This window comes from Pollachius pollachius (genome assembly GCF_949987615.1).
Source record: "Pollachius pollachius genome assembly, chromosome: 9".
In the NCBI taxonomy this organism is placed as follows: domain Eukaryota; kingdom Metazoa; phylum Chordata; class Actinopteri; order Gadiformes; family Gadidae; genus Pollachius; species Pollachius pollachius.
The window spans coordinates 17,910,668-17,937,728 of record NC_136942.1 but is presented as its reverse complement, the minus strand read 5'-3'; the positions used below and the strand labels follow the sequence as shown (position 1 = coordinate 17,937,728).

At 45.4% G+C, this 27,061-nt stretch overlaps 1 protein-coding gene across 1 annotated transcript in view; it reads right to left on the bottom strand.

Annotated features, from left to right (window-relative positions):
• tmtc2b (transmembrane O-mannosyltransferase targeting cadherins 2b) overlaps window positions 1–27,061 on the bottom strand; it is a gene marked incomplete at both ends in the record, with an annotated part of 68,076 nt that overhangs the window by 22,475 nt on the left and 18,540 nt on the right. Inside the window, 2 exons of the mRNA XM_079743933.1 lie at window positions 95–953; window positions 16,123–16,699. Of these exons, the coding sequence (XP_079600059.1) occupies window positions 95–953; window positions 16,123–16,699 (1,436 nt within the window). The remainder of the gene's footprint in view (window positions 1–94; window positions 954–16,122; window positions 16,700–27,061) is intronic.

Below are 27,061 nucleotides of genomic sequence, written 5' to 3'. Positions count from 1 at the left end.
TAGCCGGTGTGTATTTAACAAATGAGTGAGTATCAACACCTGATAGTGTGTGGGTGTGTGTGTGAGCTTAACAAACCACAATAAAAGGTCCCACCTTTAGCAGGATTAACGTAAATCCCTGATTTGTAGAGCATCTCTTCGTTCCGCCAGTCCCGGTTCCTCAACATGGTTCTGACACCAAACATCAGGACGAGGGCCGCACTGCAGCCCAGCAACGCTGTCCTGTAGCCCCGTCGAGGCAGACGCACGTACAGGGACCTCATCCCCACCGCCACCAGCAGGCAGAAGCCCATGCTGGGGATGTACAGTACTCTCTCCGCCACCACAAAGCCCACATAGAAGAAGAGGTTGGTGGCGGGCAGGAAGGGAATAGCCATCAGGCCCAGCGAGAGCACCACCACGTTTTCAGTAGTGGGGAACAGAGTGCCGGCTTGGTGAGGTGTTCGGGTGCCGTTCTGGGCACTGCTCACGTGGGGTGTCTCTGGGTGCTGGTGATTGGTCTGCTCCTGGTCACCGCAGTGGTAGCCGTGTCCATTGCTATTGCTGTGTCCATTGCGGCCGTTGGAAGTACAATGCGCTTTGCCGTTGGTTTCCTTGCCCTTGGCCTTCTGGGGTGGCGTTCGCAGGCCAAACCAGGCCAGCGCAAGCAATCCCGAATAGAAGGCCAGCGTTTGAAGGTTCCTCCAATCAGCTAAGCTTCTGATCAAAGGCAGGGCGTCCATGGACCAATCAAAGCTGAGGGTGTCCGGGCAGAGGAGGAGCCAAACGTTGACAGAAGGAAGGTAGAAGAAGGTGAGAGTCCTGGCGAGGAGCGAGGGGGAGTCCGCCGCCGGGTTGTCAGAGTTGGAGAAGTTGGGGGGTTTGTTGCCCATCCAGTAGAGTCGGCAGACCAGCAGCACGGCGCCCCAGGCGGCCAGCAGGAACACGTTCAGCAGCAGGTGGATGTTCTTCCTCTGTTAGACGGAGAAGGAGAGAGTTCAAGCGGTCAACACACTGACAAGGGATCATTGATCCGCGAGATTGTTCAAAACAGTTGAGCAAAAGCTAGTTCTATGGTCTGAGCGTGAGATTGAATTTAATGTCATTTATTATTTGACATCAAGATGTTAATTCAGTAATGTTATGGCTGATAAAATGACAAAAACAGTGCTAGTCTAAACGGCTTTGTGTTTTATAAATTACTGTGTGATCCAAAAGAACATTTCTTTGGCTTTAAAGAAATGGTTTTGGCTGAAGAAGGAAGAAATGATTTTGAAGAATTTCATCTCTCTAAACAGATCCGAAATGAAGACTTCTTAGACCACCTCTACCCACCATAATAGATTGAAAATAAGGATTTCATTCCAGCATTCCTTATAAGACAAGACTGATTGAAACAATCGTGTTCACTGAGCTTATCGTCAATCAAGAATACACATGGCCAACAGATGATCAGCCTATAGTTTCTACAGCGGGAGTCATGTTGGTTTCTCTCTCTGTGGTTTGAGCAACCTTTACAAGCCTTCAGAAACAACCACAGCTGAAGCCCACTAGAGACATTTCTTACAGAACTATTATTTTGTTGGAGGAAATCATGTGACTGAAATAGCGCCCACATGGCATTAGAGAAAAGGGCCGCTGTGCTCTGCAGAGACACCATAATAGCCAAGGAGACAACAGAAACATGCCAGACATCCCCTATGGTGACCTCTGCTCAAATCACGCTAGCCTGGCCGTGGAAGCACCTTGGCAACGGCTCCGACTGCTGCTTGCAAGGACAAAGCAGAACAGCATGGGGAGAGAGAGCGAGGAGGGAGAGAGCGAGCAAAGGCGGGAGAGAGAATCTTTGATCTCTGGGCTTAAGGCCCAATGTATCTAACCTTATGGCCTGCTGAGGTGTCCTTGAGCAACACTATTCCCATAGAAACTTGAACAAAGTGAACCTCAACACACTGAACAATTTGCCTGATTCGATTGATGAAAGATGAAAGATCCTTTCTATGCATGTAAATCTAGCATTGTTATAATACAGTTGACCCAAGTAGTTATTCATGTTGCATACAAGTCGAAGGCTGTCTGAATATCCCTTTATTTGAACTTTAAAAGGCAACCATTAAAAAATGCATAAGGTCACCCGTCAGAAAATATAGGAAGATACCTCAGCTTTGGAAAACAAAGGATTCAGTTGCTTGGTAACCAAATTCTACCAAAAGGTAGAAGTCTGAAGGACTCACAACACTCTGTTCATCAAAGATAGGGTGCCATGGAGTAGAGATGTTTTAAAGTCCAGATTTAATTTAAAAAGCAATAAAAAAGGGGAAGCGCTCTGTAGTCTCCGTATGTCTGAGGGTATGAGAGCATACCCTCATTATTGTCTGTGTGTATTAAATCATTAACGCTTTCCCAAACATGTGAAAACGTGTTTGCCAACCTGTTAACCGAGTCTATGGTAAACATGTAGTATAGACTCTGCGAGTTTCTACTGCATGGGTCCAGACTGGATTCATGTTCCTCTGCAGCCTCTCCTATTGGCTACTGCGGGGGTAGGCCACTGCATTGGCCAATAGCACTCCTCTAGGGAGCAAAGTAAAGAATAAACCAATCAAAACCCAATTATGGGAAGTAGCCTAGTTTACCCACGATTACAGCCAAAAATAACATGTTATGCTGTAAAATAGAAAGGTTCAGGGCCCAGTTGATTTTATGTCCATGATTTCCTTGGGGCCCATTTCAAATATGTATTCACACGTTTTGCTGAACTCCTGGCCAGCAGATGACTGTGCCTTGAAGGTACCCCTCCCCAAAAACTCTGGGTTGTTCTGTCTCAGGGTCCGATAATGGACGCCTGGGTCTGAGAGGATGGGCGGGGTGCCAGATCCCCCAGCATGCCCTGCTGTCGGCCACTCGGCCTGGTTGGAGGGGGCTTTGTGCTGCACAAGGCTGCTTTTTATTATTACTTCCACCCCCTGTTCCTTCCCCGGACTCTCTCAAGTACCTTTATCCCCGGCTGTAATTAGACCACCCTCCAGGAGGGTACCACGCTGTGTGTGTGTGTGTGTGTGTGTGTGTGTGTGTGTGTGTGTGTGTGTGTGTGTGTGTGTGTGTGTGTGTGTGTGTGTGTGTCTGTGTCTTGGTGTGTCTTCCATATTCCATGTGCGTACATGGAAGTGTGCTAGTCCTTCACACCTGCATCCCACTGCTGTTGTCCATTTGGACGTGCGCCAACTAATACTTGCTACCTGGCCCGGCGACAAACAAATATGTCATTGTGACTCTTCCCAGGCCCAGTGAGCCATGGCTGGGCCAAACCATGTCCATATGTCTGAGCAGCAAAGGGGAACGGGGGGGTTTCATTTACATGCGTGTGCTGCGATGACATGCGGGTTCTTTTCATTATAAACCTATCGGGGTAAGGCTTCGTTCTGAGCAACGCGCCGAGCATTACAGAAGCGCTCCGTGCTGACGTTGATACACTCCTGAATGCGGCCCCGCTGACTCCCCAACGCCTTTGACCTGCCGGAGGAACACGCACAATGGCTACGACGACGGTGAAAAGAAAGGCATCAGTAGTCTGTGGAGTCGTACCGGGAGGGTAGACCCGGGGACAAGAGCCACAATGAAGACGTGCCATCTTTATCATCTCGTGAGTAAACAAAGGCCAATTCTCCTCTGAATATGTCTGCCGTTAAAGCTATGCCAGCTCTTTTAAACAACGATAAGTTCAATTACAGGCAAGGCGAGGGCTCCCCCAGAGCTGTGGCTCCATTAAGTCGAGCACCAAGGCGTTTCGCCTTTGTATCCTTCGTCTCTAATCCATTTTAGCTTGAAATAAGTGGTTTAGTACAACTCTATAGGAGGTATGAGCTCTTTTACTTCCCCTCGCCCGTTCAGCATTGAAGTAATTTAGCCTTCATAAGGCAGCTTGTAAAAAAAAATCCCTGGAGATGAGATTGAAAACAGGCCAAATTACGCCATCCGTATTTGTGCCACTGCTTGCGCTTGATTGGTTGAAATAGCAAACAGAAGAGAAATGCAAAAAAAAAAGACAGCCATGGCTACTCATGCAGGCAATGTATCTGTGTGTGTGTGTACAAATAATGCGGAAAATATATGTGGGGGGAAACGTGGGGGGAAATTAATGAATTGCTTTAGAGTCTGTGTTGCATTCCCTCCATACCAATATCTTTCTTCCTCCACAGAATGGCCAGATGTGCCTAACACACACACACACACACACACACACACACACACACACACACACACACACACACACAGCCCCCCCCACTTCAACAGCATTTTCCAAACAATCAATCAGCTGTCAGATCTAACTGAAGCCTTGCACAGTCTACAGGGTGTGCAGTAGCACGCGGGTGACCTTTACCCCCACCCCCTTCCCCTGTTATCCACAGCATCAATTGTCTGGGAAGGACTTTCATCAGGATCCTGCAGGGGCCTGATAGACTTGTAATGAAAGTGAGATAGAGATCACAACACCCATCTATCTATAGGCTCCCACACAGAGAACACAATGACCTTTAAAGCCCCCACACACCCCCGCCTGTGCCAGGAGGAGCACACAACAACATACCTGCTTTTACTTGTTTCCTAAACCATAGCTGATTGACATGGCTGACTGCTGAAATACTTAACACTACCAAGTGTAAATGAGGGCGGTAACTAAATACATTTAGTAATGAGTAAACAGTGAGTCCAAGTGTCAATGATAGAAGCATGAGCAATCCTATTCTTCTTGTGGTTGTCCAGCAACATTTTGTCTCAGGAGGAGTTGAATCTTCCAAAGTTGTTTCGAGAAACACTAGAGAAACACATAATAAAAACATCCATGGAAATTCATATTCCCCCCCCAAAAAAAATGTATGCAACGTACATCATGCAAATTAGGAGAAAGGCTCCAGTGGCGCGACACACAGCGATGATGTTCATGTGGAACACTGTTTGATGCTCACAGCTTGACTGGGATGGGGCGGTCCCCCAGCTAGGTCTAGCTCAACACAGCGCTCCTGATCAGAAGGTTCAACCCGGGTGAAGCCATCACAACACCATGCAGTCAGCCAGGTCACCCAGAGACCTCCAAACCACCAGGGGGGTCTGAAACCGAGCAGAACCCTGGAAATGGGCCGGTCACTATGAGGACTGTGTAACAGAGATAAAGACCTTACAGCTTTATTGACCATGAAACATTTAAGAAAAGGAGACAATCAGGTCACTGGTGACAAGGAAAAGGGGTTGGAGAAACAGAAAATAAAATATATATTTTTTTTTTACGTCAAGTAAGCTTTATATAATACGACTCATTTAACATGTGGGAGCAACACTTCAAAGCAATACTATAGAAGTATTCAACCCTCCTTAAATCATGACCAAGTGTCAATGTTTCACCGAGGGGAAATAAATACAAATTATAGAATAAAAATTGTGGTTGATCGTTGAAACCAAAAATAATGGGAAAATTCTTGCAAATGTGTCATCTAAACAACGTATGGGGTCTTCTTGTCTTTTATTAATGATAATTGTTAGACCAACAGAAGATCAATTACAATCCCAATACCATCTGTGTCCATTCCAAGCAATTCAAGATGAGCATTTACTGAAATTTAGTTCCTTTGAAGCAAACCTCTAAAGTCTTAGACATTTCATACATTTATGTTGCAAAATCGGCACGTCACTTATAATCTAAGAGACGTGCCGATTTTGCAACATAAATGTCGGATTTTCAGACTACAGTAAAAAGAAAATCGGACAAAATTATCTCTGCTCTACATTTGCCACAATCAGAACACATCCATTTTCTCATCAGCAGCAGCAATCAGCCATAGTAATCTACAGACCCTCGGCATAGGAAAAACACATCTCGTATTAACCCCGATGGAGAGCGGGGAGGGGGGAGGAGGGAGGAGATGCCGGGGATAATGAGATGTGTGGGCATACAGGTGGACTATGAAGGCAGGCGCAGCTAAGAAACAAGCCGTCTCTAGCCCTGGTCCAAGATGGCCCTGACTTCACGCTTGAGGCCCGAGATAAAGAAACACCTAAACAATTGGAAATGCGCTAGCCTGATGCATTGTGGGTTGTCATAGTGGTAGTACTTTGGCTACTATGTACTAGTGATTAAATTGAATCCAGAAAAAAATCCAGAAAAAATTGCTTGGTTCCCAAAAGAAACTGGTGAGAGTATGTGAAGATGAACACATAACAAGTTTGGGGATACGGTTGACAGCTTTTTTGCTGAGAAGGCATTCAGCTCAAAGCTGTCATTCAAGAATTTCAGTTATAAGACCTAAAAAAGGCAAAAGCATCAAGTCCTTGCATTCATATTTTCAAGTGAAAATATGAATCTCCATTCAAGACCTTTCCATGAAACGGTAGAAATTACTTGAACTAATTCAGCAGGGAACAGAAAAATAAATGTGTTTCTAATTTCTAAATTATTTCACCATTAACATAAATACAGTTGTAAATGCTGTAGCAATTGGTTCCCAAGGCCAGCCATGATGTGCCTGCAAAACCTTGTGGCGATTGAACCGTGACACGATGCTGATTCAAGTTTCATAGGAGGGACTGAAGAGAAGGGAGATGGAGAACGTTGATGGTAATTCAAACCACACACACACACACACACACACACGTTGATTTATTACTCAAATCGACAGCCCACGTTCTTGGTTTACCCTCAACAGTGCTGTCAAGAATAGATTTGTCTAGCTGTCCACGCCCGGGTTCCTACTCATTATTATTCATTCAATAGACCAGAGCAACTGTATAGCAGGCTTTTACCAGAGGTGATAACCACCAACAGAGCATGCATGAAGGCTATGCCAAAGTTGCACAGAGCCTTGCTTCAGACTAACTGTGGGGTGTGTTTACACCTGCACCATATCCCTACAGTGCATTCATAAAAGTAATGGCCCTTTACCAGGCATAATATGATGGTACACCATGGGCTGTTGGTTCCTGGGCACATAAGCACACCTATTAAGAAAGGAAGCGCCTGTGATGGAGAATAAAGAGAAACGGATGGAGATAGAGGGAACGTGAGGAGCCTTTGGTGCACGGGGGGAAGTGTCCTGGAACAGTCTGCCTCCTGTCCTTAAGGTCTTGGTATATCCACACAAGCCCTGGACTCCAGCCAGGGTACTGCAACTCATATTGCCTCTGCTTCCCCCCGCATGCCTAGAGATTACTAATGAATCTGGGATTTAAGGAAGACGTTCAAGATGGGCTGGCAATGGACCTTGGACCCTGGCTCCTGTGTGAGATTAATCTGAGATCTTGGGAGCAGATACTGGAAATTGAAAAATGAGGGGTGACTGAGAGAATACGAAATAGGGAGGAATAAGCTAGGCTTATTTCGTAGCTTAGCTTGACTTGAGTCTGAGTCGAGTGATCCCTCCATACTGCATTGCGTTTTGAAATCTATATTTTTCACAACTAGCTGAATTGTGAAGTCAGAAAGTAGTTAATGTGTTATCATTCATTTATTGATAACACATCATATCCATATTGATCATCATTGGACAGCTTCTCTGGGCTTAGATTGAATTGCCTAAATAAGTTTTTCATTAACCATAAATAGGGTAAAATCTGTGTGACCCCTAGTACGCCCACATCAGAATAGATTACAGTTGACTGACCAATATAGCTTTAATGAGAAAGAAGAAATACATTTCTCCTTTCAAGTTAAAGTGATAAGTGGTTTCACGCCAAAGACTATTTAGCCCTCAATGTCAGCCTGAAGGTGAAAGTGCAACACAGCAGCTTGGAAGGTGCGCTAAATCACAAACACTGTTGCAAAATAGATTTAGATTTAGATTTAGATTTAGGGCATTTAGCAGACGCTTTTATCCAAAGCGACTTACAAAAAGTGCATTTGTTACAATAAGTACATTTGTCATAAGAAGTGAAACAATATATCGCTGTCGGTACAGTAAAAATGTTCATAGAACCAAGTGCAAGTATTACAATCGCTAGGCAATATACAAAGTAAACGAGCAGGGCGCTCCCAGACAACTCGTTAATCGCTCAGTCTTAAAGCGTTGTGCTGTAGTTCAACTTCTATTCTATAGGCTGAAGGGGCTGTTGAGGAACTCCGCAGAGCTTCAGGTGACATAAATAAAATGGAAATGTCAGATCCAGCACTCCCAACATGTTATAGCAAAACTTCTGCACAGAGCCTGGGCGGAAAACCAACAAACGCAAGGACCGGAGTTAGCCCTAGTTTCCTGTTACCTTTCTACTAAGAAGACTTGAGGAACCTGGAAGCAGATTTTAATAAGCATAATTCTCCAGTGGTTTATCTACAAGGGTTTGATTTGAAACCTTTACAGGCACTTCTTTACTGTTCACTACTGCTGGCTGTTATTTTGTTCGCCAATTATGAGGTTACATAGCCACGCCTCCAGCTACACGATTAGTTGAAACCAATATGAAGCGAAAGAAAGCGAAACCCATATTTGAGCTCGTCAGCCATGATCAGACTTAAGATGTTAATCTAAAGTCTCATTTGTGAGACTAATAAAACGGAATAGATTGACTGAACAAATTGGCATTAATCATTAGATTGAACTCCTCCAATAAAAACACTCCCTTTCAGCCTAATGTAATCTGAGTTTACCCTGAAAACAAAGAAAAAAAAAGACATTATTTAAAACAGAAAATATAAAAACAGCAAAAATATAATATATCAACAGAGAACGCAACGAGGCAGAGGAAACACCCAGCATTAAATACAGTCTTGGGGTTTCTTTTGGCGATTGCACAGCAATGCTTTTAACCGCTAGCATGTCTGCAATGCCCGTCTTACAATAGAGCTTCCAGTGGTTTACAGAGTGCTACAGAGTTCATCCAGAGTGACAACATGTCTGACCAAGGGCCCATCAGCCAGAACACCGTCTCTGCATTATCGGGGGCAGGTTCTCCTGCAGCCTTAATCCATTTCTTTCTATCTCCCTGTCTGCTCCTCTTGGGCCACTGGTTCATGCCTCTCCCCATGCATCTCCCATTGTTTTCCCAGTCCTCTCCATGCTTCTGGTTTTCTCTCTGGCTTTACACATTGAGTCCATCTCTGTCTGGCTCTGCATGGAGATGTGTGTGTGTGTGTGTGTGTGTGTGTGTGTGTGTGTGTGTGTGTGTGTGTGTGTGTGTGTGTGTGTGTGTGTGTGTGTGTGTGTGTGTGTGTGTGTGTGTGTGTGTGTGTGTGTGTGTGTGGTACTCCCGGGAGCGTAACAAGACCTCTCTGCGGTGGTCCTTCCTGAAATACTGCGTGAGAGGAATCACAACTATGGCTGAGAGGTTTCTCCAGGAGAAGACTGAACCACTCAGACTCGGTCTCAAGGCTGCCCCGGCGACCAACTCGCTGGATGTGAAAAGGAAAATGCTGCACACCGAGCCAATTTAAAGCCACATTTTTCCATCCTACATTTGGGAATAACGTGCCCAGCGTACTTTCATAGTAATTATTCACTTAAAGCAAAAGGCATAAGTCAAATTTTCTCAAAAAACTTGTTGAGCTAAAGTGGCTTTTGCAGGACATTTGAGAAACATCGAAGATGGAAAGTTATTTGCATGTCACCCAGCATTGCATATGCATATATATTAAGAAATTACACAAAGCATCACACATCAGTTTCAATTCAATCGCAAACGACCAGGGAAAAGCATAACATCAAAGCCAGTACGCATATTGACGCAGTGCTACTCGTCCTCCTTACGTTATTCGCTAGATAAGAGACGTTGGAGGCAAACCCAACCGTGCCCCATTTCCATCCATTTCCTCACACGTCGCTTCCGCCAATTATCACATATTCGGTTATGATAACAAGGCAAAACAGAGCTTTGCTGGTTGACAAAACTGTACCCATCTGTCTCTCCTCTTTTCTTTTCCTCTTTTAGATGTGAATGAATTATGCATGGCTACCAGGACAAAAAAATTCCCAATGCGGACGAGTGCCAGCGCCCGAGTGCCCCCCCCCCCCACCCCGGTGGGAGACAGGTAGGAGAGGGCAGGGGGCACCGCTGATCCCACCAGGCCCACTCCATCACACGTGACAGAAGGCATTAGAGCATGGAGCCGCCTTCTGTGGAGCCCCGGGTGGAGTAGAGCCTCCACCTCCGTGGAACCGTGCAGTCTAGCTAGGGAATAGCAAGAGGTCTCCTTAGTATTCAGGGCCCACAACTCATCGCGACACTCGTCGCCCAACAACCTGTAATAGCGGTAGCCTCCCGCTCTATAATCTTCTCATTCCTCACAGGGAACGGAGAGCGAAGGGGGGGGCTTCCGTTTAGCATCATCCATTTCCCCTCCCCCCAGCCTCTTCGTCTCTAACAACCAGAGCCTAGCCTGCTGGTTCCACTGCGGGACTATGAGACACCAGAGCCCATGTTAACGCTCTAACACCATCATCACCGTACCAACCCCTGAGCTCAGTCCCTCTTAACGCTCTAACCCCACCCTCACCGTACCAACCCCTGAGCTCAGTCCCTCTTAACGCTCTCAACCAGGGGTGGCCAACACGGTGCCCGTTGGCACCTGGTCGGCCACAGGGACGACGTGAGTCCCCGCAGCTAGTTGTGTCCTGTGCAACTGTTATGCGCATTATAATGATCTTTGTTGTAGATGAAATGCGCCACACATCCTGGCAACATACTATAGGTGTCCGGCATAAAATTTAAAAAAAATAACAATTCGCTGCTCAGTTGGAGCTTCAGCATCCAAACACACGTAGCGGTATACTATACGTTCCCCGAAAAGCTAAACCTCCTCTCGGACGCCGCAGTCAACCACTGCCCTGGCAGAGCTCCCCCTCTTTTCTCTAAATCGGGGACTTATGTCAGTAACGGCGATACATAGATTATACCACGTTGACGATCATATATGACAAATGACTTGGCTGGGTTCACTGGCCCTTCAACGTTACGCCAGGTTGCGTATAGTGGCATCGGGTGGTTGCATCAGTACATGAGCACAGTATTGGGCCTCGAGTCCCGTGCTGGTCATCCCTACCTGCAGGGCATGTTCTAAAAATAGCACTAGTCACCATGGAGTCACAATTGTGTTGATGTTCTTTATGATGCAACGACACTTGCAATGATGCCGATTTGATTCTATTGTTCATAAATGTTAAAATGCATTATTATTATTATCATCATTGGAGGTGACCTGCGCAACTTTGTTATTCAGGAAGTTTGTATAAAACAAGCAGCCCTTGGTAATACTCAGTACCCTTTGAAGTGGCTCTCAGGTTCAAAAAGATTAGTGACCCCTGCAGTGCGCTAACAAACCATCACCACACTGAGCTCAGCCCATGTGAACGCTCCAAACCTACCATTACCACCCTCCTAGATTACACGTGAGCGCTAACCTTGCACCAGCACCTGCCCTATGTGGTGGATATGAAGGATGCAAAGAAGATGACTCAGCGATAACACAATATTACTGTGCCTGTATAGCACAGCTGGTTCTGGCTATAAATAAAAAATAAGACATTCTAATTGTAAGCTGGACAAACAGTATAAACCCTGAGCTGAAAGCCGCTGCATGTTGGAAAAACATTGACAAGTCTATCGTCAGGGTGGGCTCATAACCCACTGCTAAAAAGATGACCTCACCGTCACAGTCCACCATCTGCTCGCACGCCATCTCACTCGCGTCACTGCGACTCCTCTTTGTCCAGTGACAGTCGCACAGCATCATGTTTCTACATTGTACTGCGGGGATTCAGGGAGGCTTCCATCCAGGCAGTCCGGAGGAGACGTTGACTCACATCTACACGGACAACTCACGTCTACACAGACTCAGGTCAAAAACTGATTCATCTCAACATGCACAGTTTTGTGCGACAGTGTTTACAAGTCGCCATGGTTGTCAAGTCTCCGGTTTCTCCACCAGGACAGAGTTTGGGGAAGAACCGAAACGAATGTCGGTCAACATTCACAAACAGAGATGATGGGTTTTCTGATCTTTTGCTTCACAACATAGAAAGTGAACAATCCAAAAGAAAGACAATATCACAACACTATAGACCAAAAGATCCCAGGGCTAGGTATTTCAGTGTAGTCCAAACTTAGTGTCACCAGGTTGTCCAAATATATACCTCAAACTACAGCTTACAGATCCGTTTTCTTTATCTTTTTACAGTCTAACAATGGAAAAACACCCATAATGCTCAAATGGAAATGCCAGGTCCTCTGGATAAACTATTTAACACGTTATGCTCAGGAACCGCCCCTGGGAGCAGAGTGAAATGCATTTAATTTCTAAATGAGCTACACTAATTGTCGTCTAACTGTAGAATCCTATAACAGAAATAAGCCTTATGAGCAAACGCTGTCGGCAAACTGGCTCTTAAAAACATGTTGTTTTTCCACATTAAGAGTGGTAGTAATTATCACTAACAATGTAATAGTAGGTGGCTATAACAATTCGTATAAATGCTAGGAACTGAAGGCATATGCTTTAAGATACAACAAAAGCTTATTCTCATAGCTTCATTAATAAAACATAAAAGCTACATGGGGAAAAATATTACATTTAATCTCCACTTTCGAAAAAGCAAGAAATTACACATGAAAAATTACATTAACTTGCAAGTCTAAGCCTTGAGCTTCTGACAAAATGGAAAACATTCAATGATTCCGCTGCATCGTCCTATAGAAAGGTCCGTGTTTATTCAAGGGGTTTTATAAGGTTGGTGTGCGACAATGATGTACTCGCATGCAAATGCTCATAAATGTACACCATCATGAGAGGTGAAGATCTAGAGTTGCGAATAATAGGGCTGTGCTTAGTCCACTGATGGAGGAACTACTGATGGAGGCCTGTTAGGCTGTAGGAGCTCAATGCTATATACTAGGGCTGTGTCTGGTCCAACAATGGAGCATAGGCTGTAGGCCCTCAATGTTCTACCACTATTGTTTCATATTTTATTGGACCTTCTTGGATTAATCTTAAACTTGCGTGCACATCAGGAGGCAAGGTGTGAAAAGCTATGTGTGTCACTTATCCAGAACCTTGGCACAAAAATGAAAGCAGGACAACGGCAAGTGAAAATCACAGCGACACGAACACTACCAGCCTGAAACCACAACCGCAGCAAGATTGTATACAAGTTCTTGTAATATTATCTGCAGATTACCTTTGTTCCTGGAGGTTAAGAGAGACATGAAGTTTAAAATGAGTTTTTAGGCTGACTGGGTAACATTAATGAACCTGACAATGATTAAGTTGTATATAAATATATCTCAGTAGGGATGAAACTAGTTTGTATTTAAGACACAACAAATTTCACATCTTAAGTAAATTTATACAGATTAAACAATTAAAATAATCTGTGGACGCATCATGCATGAACTCATAATTAAAAACATTATGCTTCGACACAAATTTGTTGCATAATTGAAACCACGACAAACAAAACAATATGCAAGTACTACTTCACCACTATATTTGAGCATATTCATCATCATGTCCTTACTTGACTTTAACGGCAATAGAACAATGGATAGCCAGAATAATGGGGAGGTGCTGTGTGGAATAGTCCTGCGGGCACGTCCTTCAAAACAGACCAGAGCAACAAGGACAGCAACTCATATTTGCAGTTAATTATAAACTACAATAAAACTTGGAGCAGATTCAATCAAAGATGTAATGGACTGAGAGCCAAATTGGGATAAGTCCATCTCACCCCTTTACTGATAAGAATTTAAACTCATTAGAGTGAAATGTGGTCCTGTCTGGGCTTCCGAATTCCAACCTCGAGTGTTACGTTATCAAAAAAGAATCCATCTCATCTGTAATAAGCAGGCTGCAGCACATTCCAATTATTAGTTATATGCCTTGTTTCTATCCAAGTACAGATTTCTATAATGGACCGTTCTGACCTGGTCTGAATGACATATCGGAGGATATCCTGGCAGAACCGAGCTCAAACCTATCGGGTCCACTGCCCTCTCTTCCATCTAGTCCTGTGTCTCATGTATGAGTGTTCGAGGTAGTAGAAGGTTCTGCTACACTTTGGATGCTTTCAAATTCTTAAAATGTATGATTGTTAGTATTGTCATTAAAGAGAGCAAATGAGAGACACAGCGAATAATACAGTGAGAGACGAAAACATAAACGACAATGGCGGCCCGCCGTCAGCGGGACTGATATAGATACGTGTGATCAGGTTACCCACGGCCTTGGGTCGCCGCTGAGATCAGAAGGAGAAGAACGCAGCAGCGAGAGACAAAACAAGAGGAGAAGGAACCAGGGGCCCTGCCAGGTTGAGCAGATGATGACAGTGATCTGTCAAAGGGTTCTGCTTTACGGTGCCAGCGGCGAGGCCAAATCACACGTTACGCTATGGAAAGCCCTCTTCTGGTTGACGTTCCCAATACCAACGGAAATGGCATTTGTTTTTCTTTCTCGGGGAAAACACTCAATTTTAGCATCTCCGCACATAGGGCTGCAGTCTCTGCAGCAGCGACGCAGAGGAATCTCTCTTTGTGCCGTTCTGTGCCGTTCATGCAGCCCTCATATTTTTAATCGCTGCATAAGTTTCCTTCACCTGCGCCATTCATTGTCTTACCCTTGAAACCATTACTTTGCATTCAAACTTGACATTTACTTTTCAAATATGTAAAGTGTGTTTTTGAGTGTGCAGGAATGTGAATCACATCAAAAGCCCCTCGCTATTGTTGGAGAAGTGTTGCCAAAGAAGTCATTTAATTTGCTGCCTTATATGCAATTCCTGATGTTCCTCGGCCTCTCCTGCCAAACTAGTGAACCACAGTGGCAAACCATGAAAGACTTCCATAGGCGCGGCTCCCGCTCAGAAACCCAGCCAACCACCAGGCCAAACTGTCTCCCAGACAGTTGGGTCTAAAGTGTGTGTGCATGTGAGTGAGTGATTGGTAGAGTGTCTGTGAGTCTGAGTGTATGTGTGCGTATATTGGAGGCTGGTTGGTTTTCAATCAAACTTTGGAAATGTGTCAGCTACGAGGTATCATCTACTGCATCCCTCTCGGCCCGTTTCCGTCTGGCCCAGTCACGCCTGACAAGGCATTAAGAAGACCTGTCTGCCTCGATGGACAGGCACTTCTCCAGAGATGAGCCCCAACTCATGAGGCAGGAAGACGCAGCTCCCTATCAGTTCCAGATCTGGATGACATGGGCACTATTTGCTCCTTCATTCCATTCGTTCTATCACTCTCCATTCACGTCTCCTCACTTTTCTCTCAACCATCACTATCCGCTGTCTTACTCTGGCCCCTCTAGACTCTGCATGTCCTAAACAACGGAGCAGAAAGCAGTGTCCTTTGGTTGGCTGCACCAGAGAGCTATTTTCACATTGGCTTATCTGAAGGCTGGGTTTTATTGACTTTGTCTCTTCTGGGTGTAGAGTAATGGGTGAAGAGTTATGGATGTCAAATCCATTGGACAGCAAGCCGTAAACATAAATAACCTATGCTCTCGGAAACTAAAACAAATCGTGTTCCAAATCTCTTGTTTGGGTTTAAAACTACTACTCTGATAGAGATCAAAATAGAAAGAGATTAAAATGTCTATAAAATCTCGATCATTAACTTTTATAGTAATTTGTCATTCAAGTCTTTATGGCAAATTAGGTTTTAAGACAAATTTATCTGGTTGAGTTATCTCACGACAAGGGGTTTAAAGATGATTTTGAGACAGAGTGTGATAATGATAGGCTGAACAGAAAGCTAACCTAATCATTTGTTTTCTTATTCTTATGTTCATATACATTGGTGTTTCATCTCACCTCATCAAATTGTAACTGTTTTAGATGTTTTTTTGATTTCTTTTATTTGTTTTGCTATTCTTTATTTGTCATTTCTGCTGTTTTATTCATGTCCCTTGCTGTAAAACTCGTCGTCATTGTAAATGAGGGAAACCTCAATGCCCTACGAGTTTAAATAAAGGTTTGAAGTGAAAAAATGTATATGCATAATGTATAAGCCATATTTCACAGCTGGCCATACATAGAACATAAACGTTATTTCTCCCTTCCTTTAAATCCAAACAGGCCCATGGATCCCTGCTCGCGATCCTGCAGGGTCCTGCCAGACACAACTCAGCGATCGCATGTGAAACCAGAGCAGCCGCGGCGAGCACCAGCGGTTTACCTTGTAGAGCAGCGTGACCACCTGGCGCAGAGTCAGCCGCTGGAAGACGCACAGCTCGTACAGCGCCGACACCGCCAGCACCGTTACCCCCTGCTCCTTCCACAGCATGCTGCAGGCCGCCAGGCCCAGGCTCCCCAGGAGCCAGACGCCGGGGCCCCGGGGCCCCTCGCGGCCCCTGAGCCCGCAGTGGCGCACGTGACACAGCAGAGAGAGCAGAAAGAAGAATGCGGCCCCAACGTCGGCGCGGCCCACCACGCCGGCCACCGCTTCGGTGTGGACGGGGTGGGAGGCGAACAGCAGCCCGGCCAGCAGGCTCCAGGGCCCCCGGCCAAGCAGCAGGCGGGCCAGCAGGGTGAAGAGGCCCGTCACGGCCCCGTGGAAGGCCACGTTGACCAGGTGGTAGCCCCGCGGGTCCAGCCCGCCCAGGGCGTGGTTGAGGCGGAAGGACAGGGTGCACAGCGGGCGGTAGGACTTGTGGCTGCCGCTGTGCGTGAGCAGAGTGCCCCAGAAGTCGTCGTAGAATATGTTGGCCCAGGGCGTCTCCGGCAGGAGGTCCTGGTTGGTCTTGATCGCACGGCTGGAATGAGACAAGGAAGACGGTTAGCCCTTTGACGCACGTGATGCCATTGGGAAGCTAGGTGCGGAGAATCAATGTAGACAGCAGGCTTCAGAGTGACCCTCCCAAGAAGCAAATGATCCATGTTGACCACGCCAGTTTTCTACCGAACCATATCAGATTCCTAGACTGTGCTAAGTCTAAAGGTCAATTTACACCCGACGTGTAGCGGATAAAAAATGCCAAAATGCAAAAACAAAATGACGAAATTGGGAAAACTATTCACCTCACCCACAAGGCGAATTATAGTGAAACGATGGAACCGTCAATCAGGATTTAATTATTCTATTTTACTTCCAATCAAAGTGTAAATTTGTGTACCGAATGGTATAATGATAAGTCGGTGTACATCCTTCATTACATGTATTACATTCATGTTTTGGCGACATTAGTATTTGACCTTTACCTGTTCGATAACTAACATGTGTCTACAACTCTTTTGGAGAAAGCTTGTATCAAATACGAAACTGTGATACAACTTCACACCTTCTGGTTATCCATTATTCATGTCCCGCTGTGCAAGTAAACATTGCCTTGTGGCGTTGACTGCTACGTAGATTAAAGATCAATGTATATGTTATGTGATCATATAACAGCAATAATACAGGTCTATAATTTTAGTTTACCACTATGGATGCAATAAGAAGACTATGCGTTGAGTAACATGTGATAACTTCTGCCCTGTCCAACAACATATACATTGACCATAGTGACCATGACAAAGATACCTGAAAGATTGGTTAAACAGATTTATTCACTGGCTAGAGATGAAAAAATATAATCGACCTTGATGCAAATACATTTTTTTAATTAGTTGCTTTCTAACAAATACAATTTTTTCGTATGTGTACAGTCTTAGTAAGCCTCCAGATTTCTAATTAGTTAATCGCAGCAATGTTCAACATAAAAGGACGAAAAAAAGTGTTTATCATACAATCGTATAATCCATTGGAGAAACCAGCCCTTGCTCCTCCTGGGAGGAGAGAGACTTACAGCTATTCTTTGCCTGCGCGGGCTGAGCAGAAAGTATAGGTTGCAATAACAGATCCTGAGTTTGCTTTCAGCTTCCCTCGAGAGTGTGGTCGAGTGGCATTCACACACAGAAAATCAGAGGGTGAGCTTCAAGATTTGAGCCTTTTCACCACTGTAGCCAAAGCTCTTACAGCTGTAGACTTAGGGATTAAGTAAGGGCACCACACCCTTAGCCGCAGTAGCATTCTAGGCACATAGCAGGAACAAAATGTGATAATACCATCTCTGCAATAAGCTAGTTACAGCCTGTGATCCTGATGTCAAAATGGCCAGTTGATGTTAGCTTGCAGATGAACCGTTTTTACTGAAAGGGGAGCAGGGATAGAAGGGTAGCTAAAGGATGTGTGTTGTCTTAAGATGGGGTTCCCAGGGGAGGCCAGGGGTATGCACTTCCTTGTGGTCCCCCAGACCTCGAGGACTTCACTCTACTGGTGGTCAAGGCCAGTTCCATTCACACCGGACCCAACCCCGACATTTACCACATGAGTGCATGTGCACCCATGATGTGATATACTCCAAGAGGCCGTCTGTGATTACGACTGGTGTCTCGGGGAGGGATGAGGTGAAGGGAGATTTCTGCTTTAACTAGACTCTCGTGATCGTCATGGCCCACAGCGTGCGCCATGCAGTGACAGAGTGACACGTCTCACCCGCAGGGAGTTACGAGGTGACTGTAGGTGCTGATGATGATGAGTGATAAAAGGATCACTCATCTGCCAGCAGCCTGGCAACAGCGGGATGGAGCTGTTATAATTAGAGAAGCATGATGGATGAAGACATGACAAATGGGGGAACCACCAGGAGCACGCAGATGTAATCATCTACCACGGCAGTGACCATTAGCAGCACATGATTAGTTTCATGACAAACAGGTAGGTAAAGTGAAAGTCAATAATTGTCAAACAAATCAGAGGGTTTTTTATTAGTTTTAACTAACCAACATGCAGAGTAATTAGTTCAGTATTGAACTGATTGCTTATTAAACACTTCCTTTTTAGATATTGCATTTTACATTGTAAAAATACAAAGGGAAAAGGCTGTGAAACTGAGTGAAGTCAGACGGTCTAGAGAGGGAACAGGGATTACCCAGCCTAAAGAAATTACCAAAGAGAGGCAGAGGTGGGTTTCGATAGTGAGTTTTGTTCTGGATGAGAGAGAAAGTGAACGCTATCCCACCTGAGGCGGTTGGCAGCGCCACAGACATAATCACCTGGGATATAATAGAAATGCCTTGGCTGTCAGTGAGCAGCAGATGATTGGGTTGCCTTGGCCTCTCAGGTCAAACTGGCAGGGACTGAGCCGCTAGCTTAGCTACACTTCATGACTCAGATGTGCCGGTATATTTTCTCTGGCCCATTTGTCAAATTAAATCTTCCTTTCACCGCAGGATGCGCACATAAGAGGCATTACAGTTCAATTACATCGCTGAGACATTTTGGAGACAAGTGCACTGTTTTTCCATTTCATCCTGTGGTGCCCCAGCCAGTCGGAGCAGCAGATACAATATATATTGCCTTAAAAACCCACAGCAGATATTGTTGGCAGTGCAACACAGGCATGCAGCAATGCCAGTCACTGTAAAGCCAACCATCAGTTGCAGCCTTTCTGGATTCTGGGGTCACTGGGTATGTGATTTACCTCTTATTGTCTGTACATGTCACGGAGACAAGCAAAGCACTGTGGTTGACAGGCAAGCATTTTGGGGGGAAATAAATGAATATAGAGAAGGCGGAAAAAAAATGAGGAAAAATAAAGCATAGTAACTTTTTCAACCCATCCAGCAACAGCTACTTAAGAGCCAGTGAACTGCATCTGCCCACCGTGGAACGACCACATGCGACCACATGACAGAGCCGCCGGGACCATTACCAGGTCCTCCCAGGTTGGGTTCACCCACCGATCCCCTGCTTCACATGCTGCAGCCCCGTCAGACCCTCCCTCCACTCCCGGCTCAACCCGCCCTTTGAGGGGAATATTGAATTTCTGTGGCCGACCAGGGAGCTGGCGACAGAGGACCTCTCAGGGAACGGCAAACCTTTTCCAGCCGGGAGCACATTCCATGTGAGACCGCACGCCTGTGTGCCGGCTCCCAGAGGGGGGGGGGGGGGGGGGGGGGGGGGGAGGGGGGGGGGGGGGGGGAGGCAGCAGACAGTGAGCGGCCCCATGTCTTCCACGGTCCCATCCGTCTCTCCTTCATAGCCTAATGCTATGAATCCGTCCCGCCCAGCGGTCTAGATGCTTATCGTCGGGAACACAACAAACAAAGGCTCCTATTTGTTTTTTCATGTTCATCTGTAACATGGGTGCGTGCAGCAGTCATACGATTACTGTTGACACGTATATGTACTCAGTTCTGTACTACTATATCAAATTCTGAATTCAAGTTTTTTTTTTCTCCGCATGCATTTGAGGAAATATATTTCAAAAGAAAGACATAACCCTGAAATCTGTCTAGACTACAGTAGCCAGATATGACTTTCGTTGGTCCCAGCTGGAATTCTTATGGATTACTCAGTATGTAATAACGTTACATTATTACGGTATTACAGTATTAAGGACAATATTTTCAATTAAGTGTAAGTCGAGATTCCCCAAACACACCTCGCGGGTGGTGTGCATATCGGACGAGTGCCTAACTGTGCGTACTCCGAATCCCTCTGCTGATGATCCGTTACTTCAGCACGTTTCACAAAAGGAAAGGCAACACTTCCAAAATAGCTCCTGGAAGCAGCGCAGCAGCTAGTGCCAGTATTTTAAAACATGCTGTTGACTACATAGCTTCCTCGAGGAACATTACATTTTTTCCAAGAAAATAACATTATTTTCTATGCTTGATAAAAAAATAAAAATCATAATTCCTATTCACAACCTCCACACAGAATTAACCCATTTGTGCCGGCTGCTGTACGGCGCAACATTGTATCTAATAGATACAATGTTGCTACGCGCAGCCGGTACAAATGGGTTAATGGTAAACACGCATTGATGCGCAATGCCGTCTTAAAGGTAAACACGCACAGATGCGTGATCCGGTCTGAATGGGTTAAAGGAAGACATTGGTGTACTTGATCTCCATACGGATGATACAGTGGAGATTCACATAAGCCAACTTCTTTGGCATACCAAAATACTAAGGTCCACTACTATGGATGTGTGCTGGTTCTGACAGCAACTGGACCTCCTTGGCCCCGAAAGCATTCCCAACCAAAGGCTGGAGGAACAGCCTGTTTCTAGCAGAGTATCCAATGCCAGACCCCGTGAAATGGTTATGGAAGCCCAAAGAGAAATTTGTTTGGCTTTCTGGCCCCATGTTGTCATGGTAATGATGGGATGAAGGCCTTGGTACCGTGAAGGAGATGAGGCAGGGTATTGCCAAGGGAAATTGGAACCAGGATTCTTCCTCCACAGCGCTGATATGAATTTGAGATGAGGCTGCCGTTGTATTCGGAAATTGGACAACGCATAAAATATGAGGCACTTGAAAGTCAGAAATTGGAATTCATCATCGATAGCCCCTATTTTGTGCGGTTTCGGTATTAAAAAGCTTAAACAATAGCTTTAAAATTACATGCAACTTGAAACTGATAGGAAGAAAATCAACAATAAAAGGACAACCTAGCATACGATAAAGGATTCGAGCAAAACGCTGCAAAAAAAAAAAGGTAACAATTTTAATAATAAAGCATAAAACATATTTTTGGAAAACACAAAGAGACAAACGGGTAGTAAACACCGTCCCTTTCAGTCAAGTTATTTTGTCAGAGTAATAGTGTCACAGCTTCTACATATTTGTCTCAAAAAACTAGCAGTTGGCCTTTTAGGGGTCCGAGGCTATGAATCCTGGACACAGACATGCAGGACCTCCTCGTTTCATGGTAATTGATGTAAGGCCGGAGCCCGGCAACATGAGATGATAGTGATGAACAACTTGGGTAAAGGCCAGACACTTGGAAGATAGTGGGTGGGCCGGCCAAGGTTTTGTCCATCATTCACTTTTATGGAATATTATTTGTATAAAAAGGTGACCAATCGTCAAATATTTCATCAGAGTCAACATATTTATAACATTTAACAAATGAGATATATTACGTTTTCCAGAAAACATGTATTATGTTGTGACCGTAACGTGGGCCCTGTTAACACTAGAGAAATATCCAGATTCTACTACACTTTTAAACTCTAGATTGTTTCTAGCGGTCAACCAGTTTACAAAACTTTGTTCACATTTGCAATCTCTCAACCATTTTCAATTCGCAAAATGTAAAGACGTTAAAAAATTGGGTCCACAGAACCGTGGAGCCTAAAAACACAATGTAATAATAACACCATGTCAAGCAACAGAAGCTAAAAAAACACATTGAGAGCAGACCTTTGGTTTGGAGAACGGCAGGCGGCTCCAGCTCCGTGTGCACGTCGGCCTGCGCCCCGGCATCATGGATAATCTCTCTGTGTTGTGGGGTCTCTGTATACTCATCTCCTAACCAGCCAGTCCGGCCGGCCGACCGACAGACAATGAGCCAAACAAAGACAGCCCGAGTTACCCTGCCAGTCAACCATCAAAACTCCATTAGGAAATTAGGATAAAAGGGCAAAATGACTGCAACTATAGCGCTACTTGACGCAGAAGGCAAAGTTCACCTAGCCTGATTGGTGAACACAGATCATGTTCTCGCCCATTGAAACTTTTTTGACAATCAGTTGTAAGTATTTACACAATTATTTAAACAAGAAATATTCCTCTTTCCTGGTTGGGTTTTAGCATTGGATTATGGTCATGGTTCTACTGAACTCCAGGTGAGATGGTGGATTGCAGGATCTCTGCAGAGCCGGTGATATACAGTGTGATTATTGCCCTCAATAAATCTGTCAACATGTTCCCTGCCGAGCCTGCGCAGCAACAAGCAGATAGGTCAACTCTGTTTTATGTAAGCTTCTTCTCGCATTCTCCATTTTATACACATGAATTAACTCACTGCTTCAACTTCCATCACCTTGTTCCACATACGGTTCCCATTTTGTCATCCCTATTGTCTCATTATCGCCAATCCGACTTTCTCTTCTGATTTCTATGGTGGAAAACATGACAAAGTTCTGTTCCAGAACATCATCAGCAGGGATTAGTTAATTTTCTAACAGTAGGGCTACTGAGAGCGCCCACAAACTGTTTTTTTGACATACAGCCAATAATGGTTGGCAACTTCCGGAGACAATAAAAAAGGCAAAAAGTTGAAATCTCGAAGAATTATCCCATTTGTCCTTGTTACATTGTCAATATTGAAAATATGTGCAACATTATGGTTGAATTAATCTATAACTTGCAGACCTAACCACAGTTATATTAGGCTATAATGAGCTGGGGTCAAACCCAGGGTCCAGGCTAGTTTCCTTCACAGCGATGCCGTGTCTAATGCTGCAGCAGCCTGCTCTGTCTGGGGCGGCCCGCCCAGAACTCCCAACAACAGGAGACTCTTTGTCACGCCCTGACCTTTCAGACAAACAGCAATAAATTTGTTTGATTTGTTCCTTCTCTGCTGTTTACAAAGCTCTTCCGTCCCAAGGTCAGGCAGAGGAGCGAGTGGTGGGATTCTCTTGCGTGCGAGGACTTCTTGGCCCGGTCCATCCCGGGCCTGTTTTATCATTCGCTCCTTGGCAGATGCGCTGTTGACCCAGCAGAGTGTTCCGCTGATATGTTGGACCAGTACCGCCATATGGACGGGGCGAGAAGGGTCAGGGATGGGAAATCCACCAGAGGTCAGACCTACGCCACCCAGGAAGCTAGGAAGGGGGCAGCCGACTTCTGACCCCACCCCTCCTCTCCACATAAAGGGAGGGGGGGTGCATTTAATGGGGGACAGCATCCCTGAAGGATGACCCGGGATCATAGCACACCACGAACTAGCCTTAAGTCTCTTAAGTCTGATGTTTACTGCAAGAAGGTTTAAGGGCAGGGAGTCTTTGAGGGGACCAGAGAAGCAGGAAGATGAAGAACTGTTCCTAAAGTCGTAACTTCCTCTTAACATTAATTTTGATTTTTCATATGTTCTTCAACACAGTGTGGTATAACTAGATAGCCACAGGGCTAGCCCGTCTACACATACCTCTATCAAAATCCTGTTCCTTGTAATTTCACCATTCGCCCTCTTGCTCCGGGTAATAATTGAAATAATGGAAATCTGCATCTACCAATGGTATAAACCCTGAGGTGTTTTCTCAATGGAGGCACAGGCACGTACCTCCAGGGTTGAAGTTGTTCAGAGACTAGGGTTAAACCACCCAGTATGTGCAAGTGGTTCTGGGACATTGGGAGTGAGTAGTAGCTAGTCACGCGGTCCAGGGGAAGCCGGTCACATTGAGGGAGGGGCATTTACCTCATGAATTATTGCAAACCGAGCCTACTGTTCTTGATTTAGGGTTGTCATGAGGTTAAAAGCAAGTTGTACACTAGTTACCGATTGTTAAACAAAGATGTGTGCCATAAAAAAATCTAATTATACTAAACGACCAGCCATCCATTACAATAAATGACAAAACAAATACTTTGGCAGTATATTTGACAAAGACTTTGTGTCCTTAAGTTCCTGGTAAATATAGTAGGACGTCACATACCTCCCTGCTGCAGATGTGGCGTGAGACTGCAGACCCCGTTAATCCCACAACCATGTCGGAGAGGAACCCAAATAACCTCCAACATGTCTCTAAACGCTTCGTCTTCCACATGGTGTCAATTAGCATTTTTGCTAAAGAGCTCATTTACGCATACAAAAGTTTTACTGCCACCACATTGTACAAACCGCAAGGCCAGCGTGCTGAGTTGGTGAGCTTTTACTGCATTGGGATTTCCTGTGCATCCCTTACTCGTGTAGTTGAGGCATTTCCTCAACTAGATGAACCAACATTAACACACCATACACTACCAACAACCAAGAGATTTGGTTTGCAGAATCAATCAACTAAGGTGAACATCTATGTATTGGTTTGTTTGAGATGATCCTTTCTGGGAACATGAATCAAATGCTTTGATACTGCTTTTCCTGTCCAGCGGTTTTACATAATGATACCATTGGCCACAGAGTCTGTTTGAAAGAAATTAAATAGTGACACGTCAACATTTCCATGGAAAAAAGGTTTTCCTATTTATTTTATTCCAATCCTGAGTAGTAAAGCTTGATGAGGCATTTTTGGAATAGTAGATTAACTTGAGTGTGTTGCTCGTGTTTAAAGGTTATAAATCCGAGAAGACTCAACAGAAGTTTAAGAAATTAGCATGGGCTACGAGATCAAAGAAAGTTGAACCAGCATGCGTGTGACACATCAAAATGCTTGCCCTGCATTTGGTAAATCCCATCATAAGCTCTACACATAAACGGTAGGGTTTATGGGTGCCAAGTCAGCCTAAAGGAGAAGGCACAAGCACATTATATTTAGTAGAAGTTACAATATCAAAACCTCATGCTTAGAATAACACGTGGGTGCTCCATTTGCTCAAGCACAATGGAGCACCAGTCTTCGTGTAAACAGGTTTGAAAACACAAATGGTTAACCACAACACCATCGTAAAACCGTAGTTTAATAAATTGGCTACTGTCCTAATATTTTTCATGTGTAATCTTTCCAACATTAAAAATAAATATGCTTTGCAATGCAAACCTGAAACTTTCATTAACATTCATCATTAACCTGAACTGAACGGAAAAACCAACCGCACAACCCGAATCATCAAATATCTCCTTTCCTCGCTCTTTACTTAAGCACATAGGGGTTGATGGAGAGGGCTGCTTTCACCACATTTCTGGGATGCTTATTGGTGGCATATTGTCTTTGTGTGCGGGTAACAAAAAAGAAAAGGAGCGGATGGGGGATAACCAGCTCCCAGTTTGTGGGGGACAAAAGGGGACAGGCAGGGCTCAGGCCAAGCAGAGCTCGGGCAGAGCTGGATGCACAGCCAAGACAAAGAGCCCAGAGGACCACTCTATAGGCTGCAGATGGAGAAGAGGCACAGCCGGGCCTGTGCCCATGCTCACAGAGGCCCTGAATTAAAAGGAGCCACTGGAGCACAACCATGTGTGGTCCATTATCACACCCGCAAGCAGAGCTCCACGCCCCCTTCAATTGGAAGACGGATGCCCCCTCGCTGATTGCCTAAACCCTGGCAAAGAAAGGCCCCCAGGAACAAAAGGCTGTAGCCCAGGAGAGAATGAAAGAGAGGGGAAGGGGGGGTGAGGGATGGGGGCTTGGCAAAAGGCTCGTAGGACCATGCTAGCTTGGGCTTTGGACTTCCTCTTCTCTGCCGAATCACAATGGAAGTGACAGGTGTTAAAGGAAGGACCCATGAGGAAGAGAAGAGCTGACCGGAGGATCAGGAGCGAGGAGATGGAAGGGTCACTGGACACCGGATCTGGATGACTGACTGAAGGAATGGGTGACGCGACGTTCGACAGCCAATGGTTTTGTTGTTCTCCAAGGGAGAGCGCCAGATGAATCGATGTCATACATTTGGGTTGGCTTGTTTATTGAACGAGCACACAATGGAAGCCCGCCAAGTAAACACATTCATGTTGAAATGGTAAACAGTCCCAGAAAGCAGTGTTGTCAGGCAGGCTGCTATTGTTGATGTTGCTCATGCTCAACCAAGCCTGAAACACATTCACCCTCGGAGTCATCTGTTGTGCAACAGTGAGACGGCAGTATTTGTTCACTCCTCGTATGCAGTAAAGCAACAGCAATGTTTTTGGATCAAGCGCCCATCTCCTCATCCCATACATGCATCCGATCCAACTGCACACACTGCTGCCCCGTGCGGCATGACAGCGTAGACAGGCCCCCATGTCCTCCGATCAACACCACGGAGTGGAGTTAAACCCCACGCCCTGCAGCACAAACAGCCCTGTGTGTGTATGCGCGTCAGGCCTGTCCTCAACATTTCCAGGTCAGCAGCCAGCAGGGAGCGAGCGAGACCCGGAGGCTAACTGCAAGGACACCTCCCTGAATAATGAGGGACTGTTACAAATGGCCTCTCCGGTTCTATAGCGGGCCACAGAGCATCTTCTGGAGGGAACCGGGATCTGAGATCAGCAGGAGGAGCACGAGGAAGGAAGGAGTGCGTTAGCATTAACGTCATTCCCCTTAACGTCGCCCTTTCTGTCACCTCCTCCTGGAGGGACCGGCACAGGAGAAGGAGGTCAGGCTGATTATGCAACCTACTCTGGAGCGTCCCATCTGCTTGGAGAGGAAGGAGAGCATGGCGGGGGGGGGGGGGTATGGTGTGTCATACTCATTCATACACCATACTCA